The sequence below is a fragment of the Hyaena hyaena genome, unplaced genomic scaffold (genome assembly GCF_003009895.1).
Source record: "Hyaena hyaena isolate Hyena2069 unplaced genomic scaffold, ASM300989v1 scaffold_14, whole genome shotgun sequence".
Lineage (NCBI taxonomy): Eukaryota > Metazoa > Chordata > Mammalia > Carnivora > Hyaenidae > Hyaena > Hyaena hyaena.
The window spans coordinates 5,124,913-5,140,639 of NW_024080646.1; the positions used below are offsets into that span (position 1 = coordinate 5,124,913).

The following is a 15,727-nucleotide window of genomic DNA, read 5'->3' on the forward strand; positions in this document are numbered from 1 at the left end:
CTGTTTCAGTCTGTGACTCCCTCTCTCTCTGACCCTCCCCTGCTCACGCTGTCTCTCTCTCTCTCTCTCCTAGAAATAAATAAAACATTAAAAAAAAAAAAAAAAAAGAGGAACTCTAGGTTAGCAGTAACACTAAACACTGCTTTCAAAAGCACTCATCAAAAATTAAAAGCCTGATCTCCAGACAGATACTTTTACTTTTAGCTTTCCTTTAAAGTTCAAAATTAACATGCCTAGATCTTTACCATTAAAATATTTTCAAGACTTCAACAAATACCTAGCATTTAAAATGTAACTAACACAATTCCATCTTAAAAATACTTTTACAAAAAAGAGCTCAATTCATTTGCTCTTTTCAACCAATTATGTGACATATACAAGCCAGGTATTAATAAAGAAAATTATCCAAAACTAAACAACCAGAAAAAAGAAAAGGATAAGACCAAATCCAGTCTTTGGGTTCCTTGCCAGGTAATTCTCCAATTTACATAAATTTTAGCTCCTACTTCATAACCTGATTAACTCAAGTTCCTTCCCACTTAGTTTTTATAAGAAAATATACTATTATTTAAATATCTGAATGGGGAGGCAGTTGTGATATAATCAAAAGTACAGAAAAGGTGAACTTTCAAGAGCAACCTTGGAAGTGACTAGGAAAATTTAGATTTATCTACAAGTACCTAATAGTACTTCACACACACACACACACACACACACACACACACACACCTCTCTTTTACAACCTCCTTTCCCACTAGAGCATCACATTTAGCTCAGTCTCAGCCAAAACGACACAGGTCAAATTATTTTAATTTCATATATTAACCCAACAATTCCACTTCTAGGAATCTATCCTAAAGAAATATACCCATAAATGTGCAAAGATATATGTGTAAGGATGTTTACTGAAACAATGCTTAAAACAATTAAAAAAAAAAAAAGCTTGCAACAATTAAAAAAAATGGAGGTACTATCAACAGAAACCTTTATAAATAATCGCATAACCATGCAGAGGAGTACTACTCAACTACTCAGCCATCAAAAAGGATCGGATCTGGGGCGCCTGGGTGGCTTAGTCGGTTAAGCGACCGACTTTCCGACTTTCGCTTAGGTCATGATCTCGCGGTTTGTGGGTTCGAGCCCCGCGTCGGGCTCTGTGCTGACTACCAGCTCGGAGCCTGGNTTTGTGGGTTCGAGCCCCGCGTCGGGCTCTGTGCTGACTACCAGCTCGGAGCCTGGAGCCTGTTTCAGTCTGTGACTCCCTCTCTCTCTGACCCTCCCCTGCTCACGCTGTCTCTCTCTCCTAGAAATAAAAAAAAAAAAAAGGATCGGATCTACATATATACGACTCTTTAAATACCTCTGCACATACAACTTGTAAGGCTTCATCTGAAGCAAGTTAATAATCAGTCAGAATTCCCAAAAAATCCACAATTTAAAAATAAGGGAAGGCATAAAAATACTAGTAATACTAATACTAATGAAAAACTGAGAACTAATGCAATATATAAGTATTATAATTGGTAAATGAAGTATTTGTTTAGAGTCACATTGCCGGCTTTTATATATAAATGGAATAAATTAAAAGGCAAAGACACAGTGGGATATTTTTCTCCTCCTACCAAGGGGCATACAAGAATTGGGGAAAAATCCAATTTAAAGAATTATTTGAGGAGGAATGTATTCAAGATGGAAAAGATATGAAAGGCATTAATATTTTGGCATTAATATATTTAGTTGTACTTCATATTTTAAATAGCTGAGGTCAACATTTGAACAGTTTTCCAGGAAATGCAGAAATATAGGGTAATCCACTGAATAAACCACTATTGCTCTCCTAAGCACTTAAGTCATTTAAAGTGCTTCTAAGTCCATCATTTTCAAATACCAACACGATTCTTTAAAAAAGGAGGGGCACTTAGGTGGTTCAGTCTGTTAAGTGTCCGGCTTGATTTCAGCTCAGGTCTTGACCTCAGGGTCATGAGTTCAAGCCCTGCACCAGGCCCCACGCTGGGTATGGAGCCTACTTAAAAATAACTAGAATAAAAATTTTTTTTAAACAAATAAAAATAGAGGGGGGGAATCTCTTTAAAAATAACTAACATCTATTGTAATTTATACTTTTACTAGCTACTAGAGCCAGAATATAAACTTCCCATAAAAACCTAATTATAATACTATTCTCTGTGTCCATGCCAAGAAGCAGCCTTACAGAGGATTCTAAATATTTTTGAGACGGATTTTAATAAATAAGCCCCTAACTTGGATTCATAAAGGATCAGCTCTACACAATCAATATATAGTAAATTACCCAAACATTAACTGAGAGCAAAATCATATTTACTATTTTTTAATCTAAATTTTAGTTAACAAACAGTACAAAATTGGTTTCAGGAGTAGAATTCATTGATTCATAACTTCCATACAATACCCAGTGCTCATCACAAGTATCACCCATTTATCTCATTCCCCCAATTACCTCCCTCTATCAACCCTCACTTTGTTCCCTTTTGTTAAGAGTCTCTTATGGTTTGTTTCCCTCTCTTCTCTTTCCATTCACCCTCCCCCCCCACTTATCTCTTCTGTTTCATTACTTAAATTCCACATGAGTTAAATCATATAGTATCTTCCTTTCTCTGATTGACTTGTTTCACTTAGCATTAAACTAGCTGCATCCACTTTGTTGCAAATGGCAAGATCTTATCCTTTTTGATGGCTGAGTAATATTCCTGTGTGTGTGCTACACACACACACACACACACACACACACACACAACCTTCTTTATCCATTCGTTAGTCGATGGACAGGGACTCCTGAGTGGCTCAGTTGGTTAAGCATTAGTCGATAGACACTTGGGCATATTTACTATTAAATAGTTTAAGCAAGTGAAAAGTTTTATTAAATCCTCACTTTACAGATTTTTCTCCTGTTGTTTATTCATGATTCAGATGGTTATATTCTGACAAAAGCATATGACAAAAAAGATATAGTAAAGGTTATTTTTATTTCCCTTCTTTCATCTATCCAATATTTTTATCTTTTGTGATTCTTACTACTCACCATGCCCTCAAAGCCAACCCTGTAAAGGTTCTTAGCACCATTATCCCAGAGAACATATGCTGCACTATGTGGGCTCGATGCGCTCCAGTCCTGGATTTCCGTTACCTAAGGGAATGATTGGAGAAAACAGGTTTTTTTTAAAGGGGAAGGGAGAAGTTAGTTCAGTTAGTTATACTTAAAATCTTAAATCATTTCAGCTATCATCCTCTGTAACAGAATCATAAAAAATACTTTTTTGTCAAACATGTCAATTCTAACATATAACTGAATTATAATTAGACATTTTTCCAGAATTATAAGTAATTCCTAAAATCACTATAGAAATACTGAATTGGGAGGCTTAGTGATTACAATAATAGATCATCAGAAAATACACAATTCAATATAAAATTTTAAATTTTTATTCTTAAAAGGTTCCTTTTAAGAACAGTGTGTTATTTTACATCCATTATTCATTACAAAATTCAGAATCTTTGACCAGATACCCAGACTGATTCAAAATAAACCTGCTCTCTGGTCAACTAAAAGCTGACAAGCACAAGGCTCACTGCCAATGTTTAAGGAAGACTTGAACTGATGTCACTCCTCCAGCACTATATCCCTCAGTTGCCCCAGGAAGCAAGTCATCTAAACTAAAACACCATGCTTACAATGGAAACCCAGGCACAATCTCTAGGCCTCACATCCAACAGACTGATTCATAAGCTCTTTGACATTAAAAAACAAACAAAAAACAAAAAAATGGGGCTGCTACTACTTAGGAGCCAAGAATCAACATATCATAAAAATAATATATGCTGAGCACTAAATTTGGTAAACCAGTCTATAACTAAAAATGCAGAGTTGTACAGGTGCAACTCATTACTCTTCTCCATCCTGTCACTTATAATCATCCACCCTTTACAGTTACTTAGAATGCCAGGCTGATGTTAAATATAATTTTTAAGGCATGACCTTAAAATATAATTTTAAAGCATAATCTTATTTTGAAAAAGACATATAATAACCCTTCCATGTTTTTACCCTGTACTAAAAAAATCATTTTGTAAGCTACATGTTTTATGACTGATGCTTCTGTAAAGATAAAAGGTTTTATGTTAAGATTTAATTGAATAGTTGGGAAATATTTCAAATTGTTAGTATGAATCCATTTCTTTTTAATTCTGAAATAAATCATACATTATAAAAAATATATGTAAACTTTTAAGAATAAAAATGAAATGAATACCAGCCTAAGAAAAAGAACATTACCAGTACTTTCCAAGTCCACAGTGTGCATCCCATCAAGCCCATCCTCCTGGCCTCCCACCAGGGGTAACTCCCACTTTGAATTTACAGTCCATCACTGTGTTGCTTTGCTTTAGGATTTTCACAACTAACCACTGTATAACATTATAAAGCAATGATATTTAACACTTTAAAGTGAAATATGCAATCTTTAGTAAAACATTCTTTCTGATTCTAAAACATACTACTTCATTTGTTTTAAAAATGCAATGCTATAATAAACAAGTATTTTTATAAAGGGCACAAAAAGAGCAGTTGACAAAAAAAAAAAAGACTACAGATTTTATTTAAATCAAATTCATCTTGTATTTTAAATTACGTGGCATATAACTAAGTTCATTAGTCAAACTCTGAATCCTAAATTAAATTCCTTTATTTGTTACTATGATCTGACTTATTGAGGGGGAAACAAAGTGAAAGGCTTAAGAAAATAACTATGTTAACTTTATTCTTTTAAGTTTATTTTTGAGAGACAGAGAGAGATAGACAGAGAGACAGAGAGAGGAAGGCAGGGAGGGAGGGGTGGAAAGAATAGGAGAGAGAGAACCCCAAGCAGGCTCCATGCAGTCAGCACAGAGCCCAATGTGGGGCTCGAACCCATGAATCATAAGATCATGATCTGAGCCGAAATCAAAGAGTCAGACGCCTAACCGACTGAACCACCCAACCGTCACTAATTATATTAATTTTATAATTTCAATTCTTAATAAGAAATATGTGCAGAATAGATGCTAAAACCATTAGGTAAAAAGATGCTGAGGAACTCTATAAAGAATCAAACTGACAATACCTGCCTCTATTGCTCAACCTTAACATCAGTAAGATCATCAGACTTTACATACCTTGATGTGATGTAACAGAGAACACACAATACCACTTATGAAGTTCGCTTACCAAAACAAAATTGAACCTGAATCTAATCAAACCACTATATCTAATTACTAGTTTATAAGAAACACAAGAGTCAGTGGAACGAGTTATAGAATACTGATTTCTTTAACAAATAAATGGCATTTCAAAAAGACAGTTTTTGAAGTTGGGTGATAGGTGCATGGAAATTCATTATACTGTTCTTTCTACTCTAGTGTATGTTTGCAATTCTCCATAATAAGGAGTTTTCTTAAAAGAAAGAAATATTGGGGACCTGGGTGGCTCTGTCAGTTAAGCGTTCAACTCTTGATCTCAGCTCATGATCTCACACTTTGTGAGTTCGAGCCTCACATAGGGCTCTGCACTGACAGTGTGGAGCCTACTTAGAGTTCTCTCCTCCTCTCTCTCCTCCTACCCAACTCATGTTCTCTCCTTCTCAAGGTGAATGGATAAACTTAAAAAAAAAATTGTAATACTAAAAAATAAATATATCTAACCTACCTATGTAAAATACAACTGACACATATTCAAAAGCATTTGTAAATGAAAATAGTCTTCAAATACTAACATATCAGTGGTACTTGAGAAACCCTTTAAGAATACACTACACACATGGGGCGCCTGGGTGGCTCAGTTGGTTAAGTGTCCAACTTCGGCTCAGGTCACTATGTCATGGTTTATGAGTTCGAGCCCTGCATGGGGCTCTGTGCTGACAGCTCAAAGCCTGGATCCTACTTCGGATTCTGGGTCTCCCTCTCTCTCTGCCTCTCCCCCACTTGTGCTCTGTCTCTCTCTGTCCCTCAAAAATAAATAAATGTAAAAAAAATTTTTAAAAAAGAATACACTACACACTCCATGTTTTTCCATCATGTATGCCAAAGCCTACACTTAACAGGTTTATTTTCATGTGTGAACTTTGTTAGCACCATGCAAATCATGGGACATGTTCGCATGTGGCGGGCCAAAGATTTTTGTCTTAGCCTGGGCTGGTACCTTAATATAGTTCATGCTCACCATTTAGTTGAGCAAATGTAATAACGACAGTGTGATGGGAATCTGAACCTCACACATGGGGGAACAAAAAAGATAAGAAAAGAAGACACTACATACTATCCATGTGGGTTAGCCAGGGATTTGGGATAAAGCAGTCCAAACTGAAGGGAAAAGGGGGGACTTGAAAAACTTTCTTCATATACACACATAGGCAAAAATAAAAGTCATGCAAAGAAATTACATTTGATCTCACACATGTGCTTAAACAGACTTATTACATTAAGTTCCCTTACTCGCATGTACAAGACAGCTTCATTTATTTTTCCTCATTTTGTTCTTAAAATACAGCATATATTAAATCATAACAAACCAAAAATGTAATATTGATGACTCAAAGCTTCAAAAATGCCTACTTTTTCATCCCCCCAAAAAGTGCCAAAATAACAGAAACCCAAAAAGTTCCATTTATGATGTGGCCTCAGACTTCAACAACCACAACTGCCTTCAAAAGCTGATGAGAAAATAATTCCCAATCCTATGACTATATAATTAATTGTGAGGAATAACATAAAGTTAGAATAAATATATTAAAAATGTACTTCTCATGCACTCTTTCAAAAGAAATTATTATAAGTGTACTCTACCAAAAGAGTGAGGGAATAAGATGCTATAATAGGATACAAAAATTAGATCCAGCCAGGAAAGAGGCAAAGGCATCCATCAAAGGGAGCTTCCAGGATGACTGCTGGGCACCATGCATCAAGGGTGATCTGTCCAAACTGCAGCCATGTGATTCACAGGCCAGACGTGCTGAAGGTTCCTATCACCAAGATCCCCACTGCCATTGCCATTGTAACGTTTTATTGACCTGAGGACACACTGCCCAAGTGAGCCCGACTCAAATTCTCAATTGCACTTGGCTCGTTTGGACTAAGTAATAATGAAGTCCCTACTCTTCCCACTACCCCCATTCCCTGCCACCTAGATCACCTGAATCATCTCACACCACAGAAGGCTCTGCTTTGACCTACTCTTAAAACTTTGATGTATGATCATATGAGCTTAGAAGCAAAAAATACATAGTAACCCATCCCCTCAAACTGTATCCCTGCCTGAGGCCCACCACCTCACCTATACTTCTGCCCTGCTTGAGGTCCTGTGTCAAGCCCTGTGTTTCCCAGAACCTTACCCACTGACTACTCCAGGACCTTCATCAACTACCAGAGAAGCAAGGCAGGTTAGCCACAAACTATTAAGTCTATATTCTCCTGGGAGCTTCAGTCTAAAAGTGGAAATTCTTGAGGGCACCTGGGTGGCTCGTGTCATGATCTCACAGTTTGTGGGTTCGAGCCTCGCATTGGGCTCTGTGCTGACAGCTCAGAGCCTGGAGCCTGCTTTAGATTCTGTGTGTCCCTCTCTCTCTCTGCCCCTCCCCCACTAGTTCATTTTTTCTCTCTCTCTCTCTTGCTCTCACTCTCACTTGCTCTCTCTCAAAACAAAACGCTAAGGGGGGTGCCTGGGTGGCTCACTCGGTTAAGCATCCGACTTCGGCTCAGGTCATGATCTCACAGTTTGCGGGTTTGAGCCCCACGTCAGGCTCTGTGCTGACAGCCAGCTCAAAGGCTGGAGACTGTTTCAGATTCTCCCTCTCTCTCTGACCCCACCTGCTCATGTTGTCTCTCTCTCAGAAATAAATAAAATACTTTTTTAAAAATTAAAAAAAAAAAAAAACTAAACATTAAAAGAAAAATTTTTAAAGAGGGTTTCTCAGATGACCAGGACTTTTTTTTTTTTTTAAGTTTATGTATTTATTTTGAAAAAGAGAGAGAGCATGTCCCTCCCCCCCCACACACACAAACAGACACCAGCAAAGGAGGGGCAGAGACAGAGGAAGGCAGAGAATCTCAAGCAGGATCCACATCGTCAGTGCAGAGCTTGAGGCCAAGCTCAAGCCCACAAACTGTGAAATCATGACCTGAGCCAAAATCAAGAGTTCTGATGCTTAACAAACTGAGCCACGCAGATGCTCGGATGACGAAGACTTTAAAATCATCATTCATCAATGAATGGAAATACAATTTTTTCAAGAAGGTAACGTGTAATGAACTGATAGTGACTGACATCTAAGTCTTAAACATGAAACGTTACTCATTCCAGTACATCTAGCATCTAGCATAACACAAAATATACATATTCAAGATTACTTGACTGGCTGAATCAATGAATGAATAATCAGCAAAAGCAACATAAAATACAAAATAAATAAAACCAACTACCCACGTACCCCAATATCTTTGGTCCCACCCAACTAAACAGGCTATACAAGCTATTCCATTCAGAGTAACTGCTATAATTGATTCCTGGACAATTACCTGAGAAGGGTAACAGAGTTAAGTAGACTGGATAACAAAAAAAGTAGCTGCCTAGAAACAGGCCTTAAAGGGGATGAAATATAAAACAAGTAAATTCAAATGAAATGTTAGTAACAAAAAGTCAAGAGCAAGACATACTGCTTAAGGAGGACTGGCCCAAACAGGATGCTCAGAAAAGCAATCTGGGCAACAAAATGCCAAGATGAAGCCTAAAAGTGGAAACGTAAAATCTACCCAACAACCTTCACCATGATGTCAATATTTATAACAAAGCAGGAAAAATCTTTTTTTCTTTTGGGAAAAAAAAGAAATGAAGATTTTAAAAAACTGTCACTGACATAGGAAAAAATGGGCCAAGAATTTCAATTATAATAATAAAAATCTTCTGAACAGACCATATTCTAGAATAAGATGATGAATTAATTTAAAAAATTTCACCTTTCCCCTACGTCCATTTCCTCCATCCTGGTCTTCCCACTGCCAGTCCACTCCTCGTACCACTCTGGCACCTGCAAAGATCCCTCTGGCTGTAATCTTCTTAGATTTTCTACGAGACTCTAACAGAACCCTAAAAATAAAATTATTTTTAAGTTATATAAAAACAGGTTAACAGCAATTTATTTTTAAAAATAAAATTATAAAAAAGGTTACCTTAAAAATGTAAAAGACTTTTCTTTGTTCTAGTTAATACTTTGATAGTATGATACATAAATACTTTTACATTTCATAAGTTATACTTACGATGACAGTAGTTAGAGTAATATCTAATATTTACTGAGCTTTTACCAGAAGTGTAAAGGTCTGTTACACTACTTAAGAGAAATGTATTGTTATTTTATCCATTTCACAAATTAGGAAATAGAGTCTCAAAGAGGTAAGTGATTTACCCAAGGTCACAAAAGCTAAATAATGGAATCAACATATGAATCCAGTCTAATTACTTCAAAGTATCACTATTTCCTTCACCACTCGAGAAGTGGCAACCTCAAATCCCTAAAACTGTCAGGAAAGTAACCTAAATTAAGGCCAAAGAAAGACAACAAACACCACAACAATGACAAATGCCAAGTGGCAGTTGACCCCAGGCTCAAGAAGACAACATGGAGTGGTAGGGGCTTTGGTGAACTCAAGACTATGATTTGTCTAAAAGGTGCAGGTGGTCCTCTGCTTCAGCCAATTGTTGCCATGAACAAATGCAGGCCCAATGCTGACAGTCCTTATGGGTTTGGGTTGTGTGTTCAAAAATTTAAAGCACGGTATGGACCAAGTAAAATACATCTGTGGCCTGGATTTGACCTAACACTAGCTTGTCTCTGAAGTACTGAATCCTTACAGCAGACTGTGGACCTTGAAAAAATTCCATACTCAATAATCTGGACCAGCTTGGTTCTCCAAGGGCATCTATCCCTTATTCTTCTATATCCTTCTCATTCATAAAATCAAAAAGGCTTGGAGTTTCCCTTTTGTTTTTCTACTTTTATCTCATTATTCTACTTATTTTTAGAATGTCTTTGTTGTACCCTAACTCTAAAAATCATAAACAAAAGACAAAAATAAACAACTTGTTCAAAACTACTCAGTTAATAAACAGCAGGCTCAGGATTTGAACTGGGAGATGCTAATACCCAAATCCATTTTTCTACTACTCCTGCTGCCTCCCTATGACTGGCTAGATTCTTGCTCCTATACAGTCTCCACATCTATGTAAGAAGACTCAATCACTTGAAATTCTGTACACTTCATGATATTTCTCTCTCTTTGCAAAGACACTTAATACTAATAATCTCTATATATGGTCCAAAACATCACATGATAATCATGTTGGTCAAATAATCCCTTAGCTTATGAACTCCTTAAGAATACAGATCTTAGCTTTCTTCAAATTCACACAAGCATAGTAGCTGCCTCAAGTCTTAATAAATGCCTGTTGATTCAATCAATGGGCCCTAGTGTTCTTTTGGTAGTGATTAACAGAACAGAATGCACAGTGAGAAGAAAATAATCAGCCTCTCTTGGGCTGCCCTTGCACTTCCAAATATTGAAGGGTGCCAAGTCTCCATGCTACAGACAGAATAGTCCAGATTATCTTGGAAAAATATGTACAGCTCCATCTTCCTAGAGCTCTTTTCTCACTATATGGCAGGCCTGCTTCACATCTAGCCTGTTATCTCTTACCTCCTGGTACTAAACCAGCTGTCAGACACTATTTCTAAATTCTACTTTTAAGGCTGAATAGTACAAAAACTTGAATACAAACAAGGAATTGCAACTGAAGAAAAAACTGTTTACCCTACCGCTCACTTCCTGGTGTAGTAATTCTATAAAAGCGATGTCTTAAATGATGTTTATCTCCATGGTAACAAACAGTGCACAAATCATAATTTGTACATTCTGCACATTTCCAACGAATTCCAATGATTGGTTGCTGGCGGCAGGTGTCACACATGGTTCCGTCATGCTTGATGCCTATTAAAAAATACGGAAACGTGGTTACATTAATTGCAAGTATTATTTACTTGAATACTGCTCTCTGGGGGAAAAATAAGAACAGAGCATTTTACAAAGTTTTTCAATAAAGTAGGAAATAATATTTTAAATATACCACATATATTTTCAAGACAACGTATTTTAAGTATTTTAATCAGTGCAAATTATAGACTAAACATTTTCTATCACTTCTTTCTTCATTAGTAAGTTCACTTCTTGGCAGCACGTTCTTTGCTGTCATCCACAAACTGAAACTTAGGCTCAATCTAGTGACAGAAAGAAGAATCATTTACCACCAAGTAGATGTTTCAGACTTCAAACATTCAGATTCTTTTGAGGAATTTCAACCTATTCGCCAGGCAAACAATTACTCCAAAAGAAGAAACAAGTTTATCCTCATGATATCATGGAGACAAACTATTTAACTTGAGCATTTATCCCTAGGTATTGATCCCAAACAATAAACTTCAGAAAACGATTACCAAGTAAGTTTCCCAGTTTACAAGGAAAGAACATACTATAGTCAAGTTTGCTGTTTGTTTTCATTATGGAACAAGAAGTAATAAACCCTAGAAAAAGGAAATAAGCATTTGGCAATATGGCCTCTACTAAAAGTGTTCACATGAATGACACAGACATTAGAACTATGAAAGGGATCACTATAAAGTAATGAAAATAACTACATTTGAAAGTAACAAGATTAGGGGTGCCTGGGTGGCTCAGTCAGTTAAGCATCCAACTTCGGCTCAGGTCATGATCTCACAGTTTGTGGGTTCGAGCCCCAGTGTCAAGCTCTGCGCTGACAGCTGGCTCAGAGCCTGGAGCCTGCTTCAGATTCTGTGTCTCCCTCTCTGACCCTCCCCTTCTCACCCTGTCTCTCTCTCTCTCTCTCTCTCTCTCTCTCTCTCTCTCAGAAATAAATTTTTTTTAAATTTTAAAAAAAGAAAAAAGAAAATCCTTTATAAAAAAAGAAAGTAACAAGATTGGGGATAAGGTTTCTTTACTATTCTGTTATATTTAGATCACTTGATAAAGAAGTTAAAACTAGAAGTTTTTTAAATAATGGCCTGTGAATATCAGTGTCACTACTTTACTTCACATACTTTATAGTATGGTCAAATCCAACACTGAACTACAAGCAAGGGCTGTATTGTCCATACAACGTGGACACTCTCCAACATTTGAGTTCTGGCTTTCACTAGCTATCTTTGTGCCCTTGAAGAAGTCATTTTAACTGAACTATTTACATATAAAATTATACTATGTATTTCAAAATAATAGGAGCACAGGGAAGTAATGTGGGGTTTAGATGAAATATGATTACTCATGTTGAAACTGGGTAACAGGATGAGGTTCATTACTTAATTCTCTATTTTGTGTAAGTTTAGAAATTTCCCATAATTAAATAAAAGGAGTCACTTTAGTTCTCAGAACCTCAGTTCCCTTTGGAGGACTCATTATGTTCTTTACAGGTAAAGGATGTTCTAAGAATCAAATAAGAATGTGCTGTGAATGCAAGAACTAGAGCACAAAAGTAGTAAAGTTATAACTAAATTCTGGAAGAACCAACACACTATTGCTGCTTCCTGATAAGGGGGAAATAACTGTATAATTCATTTTCTATATTCAAGTTTAAAGCCCTGTAAGGTAACCAGATTCTAAATAAAGAGCCAAACCTGAAGATAAACCTGTGCCTGAGGTGAGATGGTTAATAAAGAAGGGGTGGGAGGAAGAACAGAAGGAAGCTGGGATGCCTCATGAACTACAAAAGAGCATGACACCCAACACCAAGTATGTTTCATGTGCAATCCTTCCACAATCTTCCTGCTACACAAAAGCTTGACTGCAGGGACAGGGAAGACAGCAGACATCAGTACCTTTGATTCATTTGATAACTATTTTACTGCTACTGCAGACAGCCCTCTGCTGCTTTCAAATATCACTCCTGGTGCAGTATGGAGAAGAGAATGGAAGAAAATTAGAGTGACTAAAGAAAAGGAGTCAAATCATAAGAAGTTTCCATAACAGTTGAGGAAAAAATAATACTTTAAGTTGGGATAAAGCTAATAGAATTGGAGAGAAAATAGAGTCAGAAGAGATTTAGGACTTAGGGGCTACAGGTTAGAAAACAAAGCATGTAAAAAGTGAGTGGAAAAAGTATAGATGAGATGAAAGAAAACAAATAGATAAGATATATTTAGGGACAAAGAGTACAATAAACTGAAATCTAGAACTTCTCTCCTTGAGAGAGAGAGAGAGAACCGTGAACAAAAAAATAAAATAAAAACATACTAATTTAAAATTGCAAGTCCAGGCCTCCATTGATAGATATTCATCTAAGAAACAAAATGAAAAAAGAATCAGGACAAGCTTCCTAGAAGTAGTGATGAGTGGACCTTTTAAAAGGAAGAAAGAAGAAACTTTCAGAAGAGCACAATGTGTGTTCAGCGAACCAGGAGCAGCTTCATTTGTTTGGCAGGAATCTGAAATATTGTTAGAGACTTAGAGACAAATTATAGTCAGGCTGGGAAATAACCAGATAAGAAATGATTTCTGACTTGCAGCCTTAAATTGTTGCATTATTGGTAAAAACAGGGTATGTGATTTAAGAAACTAGTTCTCTAACTTACTAGCTAGGTAATGTTCAGAATTAAACTACCCTGGGATCAATATCCTCATCAATAAATTGAGAAAATATTTCCTTTCATAAGTGTTATAGGGTGAATGTATTCCCCACCCCCAAAAATTAGTATGTTGAAGCCCTTACCCTCAATAACTTGATTATTTGGAGATGAGGTCTATGGGGGGGGGTAAGTAGGTTTAAACAAGGTAATGAGGGTGGGGTCTCCACAATGAAATCAGTGTCCTTGAAAGAAGAGGCAGAGGCTAAGAGGTCCCCCTCTCTCTGCCGTATGAGGACACAGCCAGAAGGCAGCAAGCCAGGAAGACAGTCCAACCAGGGTACTGAAATTAGCCAGCACCTGGATCTTGCACTGCCCAGCCTCCAGAACTACAAGAAATAAATTCCTGTTGTTAAACCACTCACTCTAAGTAGTTATGGCAGCCCAAGCAGACCAAAACAATATGGAAAGGGTCCTTGTGATGCTAAAGTGATATTATAGAGGTAAAAACACTTAAGAAAGTCTTTAAAGCAAAATGCAAATATAAAGAATTATACTGCACTTAATTTCATCTTAATATAGGTTTATTCAATGTACTATTTATCTATTTTAATAATTTGGTGATCAAAATCATTCCATATCCCAGGCAAATTCAGCAACTTATGCAGAAAATTAAAGAACTTTTAGGGTGCCTGGGCGGCTCAGTTGGTTGAGCATCCAACTCTTGATTCCAGCTCAGGTCATGATCCCAAGTAGGTTGTGTGATTGAGCTCTGTGTCAGGCTCTGGGCTGAGCATGCAGCCTGCGTTAAGACTGTGTCTCTGTCTGTATCTCTCTCTCTCTTCCCATGCCTCTGCCCCTTTCCCCTCACATTCATTCATTCTCTCTCTCTCCCCTCCCTCAAAAAAAAAAAAAAAAAAAAAACTTTAATTTCTCAATTTCCCAGAGACTATATACAAGAAAACTCTCAATTATTCATGCATGGAGCCTGCTTAAGATTCTCTCTCTCCCTCTGCACCTCCCCTGCTCAAGCACATGAATGCTCTCTCTCAAAAAAAGTACATCCAAAAATATTAAGTTGTTTGTAGATACAAAAACTTAACATAATCTATGTCAAAAATAGGGACTATTTATGTGAAAACTATGATAATCTATAAAGTAAAATTCTATGCAGTTATTTAACCATGTTGTAGAAGAAATATTACTGATAAGGGAAACTACATTTTTTAATAAACTTATCATTATTTTACAAAGGAGTTTGCAAAGAACTACAAAATACCATCACATAATACATATAATACACATGTACAGAAAAACTAGAAAAATAATCTCCAAAAGGTACTAGTGGAATTATCCTTTGTGGGTTTCCAAATTTTTGACACTGAGTGTGTATTAATTCTTTTAGCTAAGTGAGTAGGGGCATTTAATATGACTATATAATCAGAGATGCTGATGTATGTCACCTATAATTAAAATAAAAACTAAAAACAAAAACATGGTATTTATAGCAAATATTTACAGAAACCAACTTTCATATAGTTACTCTAGAAATAGTGTATGTAACTGCTACTTATAACTCTTCATTTCTTTTAACCCTGATACTAACTGAGCTATTTCACGTTTATGTAAAGAAAACATACGCTTCATCTGACTACACTCCTCACTGGCACATGCCCACAATCACAGTCTAATCTGTCTTACCATAGGAAAGCACCATGGCCAAAACAACATAATCAATATCAAATGTCATTTTACATGTGTACACAATGGTGAAGTTTCTGAACAGGTCTCAAATAGGTGTCCTATGTCATCACAGAAAGTAAAATGCACTAAACAAATCAGTATCCACTATGCATTTAGAGGTTTAGCCTTAACTACACAGCTCTTCAAATAAGAGTTGATGAAAGAAAGGTATAGGGAAAATGTATCCCAACTTCCCTATCTGATCATAAAGTCCAGTTTTTAGCTATTCTCCCACTGACATATTTTTCATCTCTAAGTTATTTTCCACAAAGCACAATGATAACAACATTCAT

The 15,727-nt window shown here is 36.5% G+C and overlaps 1 protein-coding gene across 1 annotated transcript in view; it reads right to left on the reverse strand.

Moving 5' to 3' along the window:
- Positions 1–15,727, reverse strand: part of MIB1 (MIB E3 ubiquitin protein ligase 1) — a 121,889-nt gene that overhangs the window by 88,918 nt on the left and 17,244 nt on the right. The window contains exons 2-4 of the mRNA XM_039217706.1: positions 10,878–11,049; positions 9,022–9,151; positions 3,062–3,166 (exon numbers count right to left, since the gene is read on the reverse strand). Coding sequence (XP_039073637.1) covers positions 3,062–3,166; positions 9,022–9,151; positions 10,878–11,049 — 407 coding nt within the window. The remainder of the gene's footprint in view (positions 1–3,061; positions 3,167–9,021; positions 9,152–10,877; positions 11,050–15,727) is intronic.